General features: G+C 49.3%; 1 protein-coding gene across 1 annotated transcript; it reads left to right on the top strand.

The window, feature by feature from the left end:
• The first annotated feature begins 879 nt into the window (after positions 1–879).
• LOC141582241 (histone H4) lies at positions 880–2,450 on the top strand. Its single transcript, XM_074389921.1, has one exon. It carries the CDS (start codon positions 916–918, stop codon positions 1,225–1,227), a length of 312 nt encoding a protein of 103 aa, XP_074246022.1. The 5' UTR covers positions 880–915; the 3' UTR covers positions 1,228–2,450.
• The last annotated feature ends 2,061 nt before the right edge of the window (positions 2,451–4,511 follow it).

Raw genomic sequence — 4,511 nt, 5'->3', positions numbered from 1 at the left:
AACTGTTTAACAGTTACTTACATAGCATTTGCACTGGGTTGGGCGTTATAAAGTAATTTAGAGACTATTCGCAGTACGCGGGAGGTCGTGCATAGCTCCACGCGAATCCTACGCCATATTCTACAAGGGACCTGAGCATCCCGGACTTGGGTGTCGGCGGGAGCCCTGGAACCTGTCGATCCCCCTCAGAGACGGAGGGAGAACCGCGTTGTTTCTCCCAGCACGGCTCTGACCGAGGGTTGGGATTCGCCGACCCCCACGAGAAAGCCCGGCGGCGCTGAGACGTGTTCCCGGGACCAGATCTCTCCCGGGTGAGCGAAAGCAGAGCGGCTCGGTCCGCCAAAGCGGCCCAGGGCCGGGCATGTCGGCGAACCCGCCCCCTCCCGCCGGCCCCGGCGCCCGCATCCCCGGCACCGCCGCCCTTGAGGTCGCCCCTCGCGTGTCCGCCTCCTCGGCGGAGCGGCGCTTCCTGCGGCTCTGAATAAGCGCGGCTGGGAATCCGTCCGTCGGGACCGAACGCCGAGCGGGCGCGCCCCTGCCGGCCGCCGGCCTCCGCCGGCTCCTCCCGGGGCGCCCTGCAGACCTTCCCGTGGCCTCGGTGCGACGCCTTCCGGGCGGCCTCAGACCGGACACGGGCCGAAGCCAGAACCCGGACGCCGCGGGGTGGGAGCCGAATTCCCCCGAGGACTGTGGCGTAGTGACGAAGGAGGGGAAATAAAAAAGGGTGAGAGTGAGAGGGACCTGAGAAGGAAGCGGAGGAAAACAGAAAAGAAGTGACGACATGTCGAGAGGGCGGGGACAGCCGAGAACGCTTCCCGCCGGCGCGCTTTCGGTTTCCAATCCGGTCCGGTAGTCTTGTATATGAGGGGAGGGCGGCCCTCACCCGGCCAGAAGCTGCTCCCGGCTGCAGCGATCATGTCCGGCAGAGGGAAGGGCGGAAAGGGCCTCGGCAAAGGGGGCGCCAAGCGCCACCGCAAGGTCTTGAGAGACAACATCCAAGGCATCACCAAGCCGGCGATCCGGCGTCTAGCTCGGCGTGGCGGCGTGAAGCGGATCTCCGGGCTGATCTACGAGGAGACCCGCGGCGTGCTGAAGGTGTTCCTGGAGAACGTGATCCGGGACGCCGTCACCTACACGGAGCACGCCAAGCGCAAGACCGTCACGGCCATGGACGTGGTGTACGCGCTCAAGCGCCAGGGCCGCACCCTCTACGGCTTCGGAGGCTAGGCCGCCGCGCCGCCTCTGCACGGTGCCATCCCAAAGGCCCTTTTCAGGGCCGACCACTTGCTCATCTGAGGAGCTGAGCGCTTGACTCAAGCACAGCAGGAACTAGGTTGGAACGTGGCATTGTCGGTGGGGAGGCGATCGGATCTCAAGTTCACAGAAAGCTGCTGTCATAAAACTCGCAGCCTTAAAGGACTTCGGTGCTTCACCTTTTGCTTGTCTGGCCTCATTTTACCCTTTATCGATGCGAAGCGGTGAACGTGCTCTCGGTTTCAGCGCTGCTCTCTCGGTTCGCTCTGGTGCACTGCAGGCACACCTAGGGGGACACGTCATTTGCGCTGGCAATTTAAACGTCCCTTGCTGTGGAATCTCACTCTATTCGCTCAGGCAAACTGGGGAAAGTGCCTTAGATCTCACAGTCCAGAGATGCCGGCTCTCACCCGATAACGTTCAGGTTTCGTCAATTCACCTTTTTGGCCTTCATTTTCCCCTCTGCATGACCAGCGGGTGGACTACGTGCCTTAGTGTAAGGGTCCATTCATGTTACATGATGTCTTAAGACACGCATTCGACTCACTTCAAATAAAAGTGCGAGTTTGCAGAACCCAATCTAATTATCAATCTTTGCACAGCTGAAAAGCGCGCTTCTGGCAAGTTAGTGCCCAGTGCCTGAAAAGGATCATTTCCTACGTTCAATGAAAAGGCCCCTTAACTTAAGGACCTGTGAGATGACCGTCTCAGTTGTGGCATTGCACGGATATACATGCAGAGACATTTTAATGTGATCCTTCTATAAAAGTGACTCAAGGATATCTTCAAGCAACTTCAAGAAGCAGATCATCCAGGTATGTGACTTCCACCTCTTAGGGCCTGTTGTAGCTTAGAATGAGACCTGCAGAAACGTGCCCACCATCAATACAGAAAGCACAATTCAATTTTGACAAGGCAAAAGACAATTACCCTACATCAGCATGGCCTAGATCACAGAAAGCTGTTCTCTACACTTCTACACTACCGTCTCTAGGTTGCCCCAATTTGGATTGAAATGTGGGTTCACATTTCTAATCCCTAAATTTATAGTTTTGCAGCCATTGCATTGCCCGTACGTTTATTTATTTATTTATTTAATTCATTATTATTATTCGCATTCTAGGCCTATGATTTTACAGCGAAATTGGACTGTGTATGTATGAGAGAATAAAATCTGTCAGCTCCCAAACGATAAACCAGTAGTTGCTTTATTGGTCTTCAGACGTGGCTGCTCTCATCAGCATCAAACACTTGAGAATGAACTAGGTTTAAAACATGGTACTTAGCAATCGGGTTGCCAGCAAAGCAGCGGATGTGAGACTTGCCTTCCAGGAGCTTAGCATCAGAACGGAGACGCGAAATAAATGCTTAATATGTAGGTGACATAAATCCATACCAGTAGGCATTTAGGAGTAAATGGCAAATCCAAGAGTAAGAGGCCGTACATATTCAATATGATGAGAAATTTAGACAATACTATAGGAGCCCAAATGCTACACATGTCCCTGGCTGCTGGGAAACGAAGGAAAACTTGTCCATGGACGTGGGGGTTTGTGTCGTCCCCCAGGAGAGCAGAATGCTTGCTATCCTTCCTACTGGCGAGTTATCTGCCCATTGCCTGAAAAGTATCATTTCCTGCGTTCAATAAAAAAGGCCCGTTATGAGATATGAGCTATATAGCAAAGGGGACAGGGACAGGGAGGAAGTGGCAAGAATAACATTTGTGAAGATGTCCAGGTGAGAAATAGAAGTTTTAATGCTCCAGATGTTTCCTTTTCCCTTTAAAATCTGACCTGTGATTTCCAGCATTGCTATTTGAAATATCGCTGATTTTTTTTTTAACTTTAAAGGCAATGCTGATGAATATATTCTGATCCTCACCATGACCCACTAAAGAAGGAGATAAAATTTGAAGAGAAATAGAAGAAAGAAAAGGAATGGGGTGGAAAACATCCATTATTTGAAATAGTGTAGCCTCTCATCCATCCAGCAATGGAAAACACATCCACTGTTCTCAAAGTGTAGCCTCTCGTCTAAGCAGTACTGATCACGTGGGATAAAATCTTGAGTCCCAGTGAATGAGACACTGAGGGATGAGACCGGGTAATTGATACGTTAAAAAAGCCCTCGTGATTCTGATACACATTAAAGTTTGAAAACCACTGATGTAGATAACAGCTGTTCGTTCTTTCTTTCTTTCTTTTTTTTTTTTTTTTTTGGAGACGGAGTCTCACTCTGTCACCCAGGCTGGAGTGCAGTGGTGGAATCTTGACTCACTGCAACCTCTACCTCCTGGGTTCAGGCGATTTTCCAGCCTCACGCTCCCACGTAGCTGGGATTACAGCTGCCGCCACCATGCTGGGCTAATTTTTGTGGGTTTAGTAGAGCCGAGATTTTGTCACGTTGGTCAGGCTGGTCTCAGACTCCTGACCTCAGGTGATCCACCCACCTTAGCCTCCCAAAGTGCTGGGATCACTGCACCCGGCCTGTTTTTTTTTGTTTGTTTGTTTGTTTTTTGTTTTTTGTTTTCTCTCTCTCTCTCTGTTTAAGAAAAAAACAGTTTTTGTTTTAATGAAGGATTTAGAATATGAACTTATGTTGCCCAGATGTTTCCCAAATGTTAAAATTTGCTTTCTTTGACAGAAAAGAAACCATATGGATGATCCTAATACATTTCTCGTAGCAAAAAAACATAGATGGAAAAAGGTAAAACGGCCTTTGTTTCTTCAAAGAATTTGGGACAAACAGAAAAGATGTATGAATGAAAAACATAGCCAGCTTGTTTTACTAAATATCAGTTTGTACTTCGAATAGTACTTAAGTTCGTAATTAATGGATGTGTTTTCTTTTTTCTTCCAAGATTTCTCCAATATCTTGTCCTTTACCATTGCACGTCATTGTATACATCTTTACAGTGACGTTAGCACTCGCCCTTGCTCCCACCATGTCAAGCCCACCACATACTATTATGGTATAGACATGGCTAAATCCTCTATCAGCTGTCAGCCCCAAAACATTGCCAAGTCACAGGATACGCAGCTATGTATGGTTTTACATTAATAAAAGCCCCCTTTTCTGAACCATCTGTCATGGTGAAGGATATAATGCTATTTGTAGCCATCTATAACAGCAAGGCATATAATTTCTCTCTTTGATTTGCTCCCAAAATAATTTCCTTCCAATTTCAATCCTTCGGTAGCCCAGGTGCTCTCCGTGAACCAGCTTCTGGCTGCCACCTCCTTCCCTGCCTAGATGGA

This window comes from Saimiri boliviensis, chromosome 19 (genome assembly GCF_048565385.1).
Source record: "Saimiri boliviensis isolate mSaiBol1 chromosome 19, mSaiBol1.pri, whole genome shotgun sequence".
NCBI lineage: Eukaryota > Metazoa > Chordata > Mammalia > Primates > Cebidae > Saimiri > Saimiri boliviensis.
The sequence above is the reverse complement of the archived record's forward strand: the minus strand, read 5'-3'. Positions and strand labels throughout refer to the sequence as shown.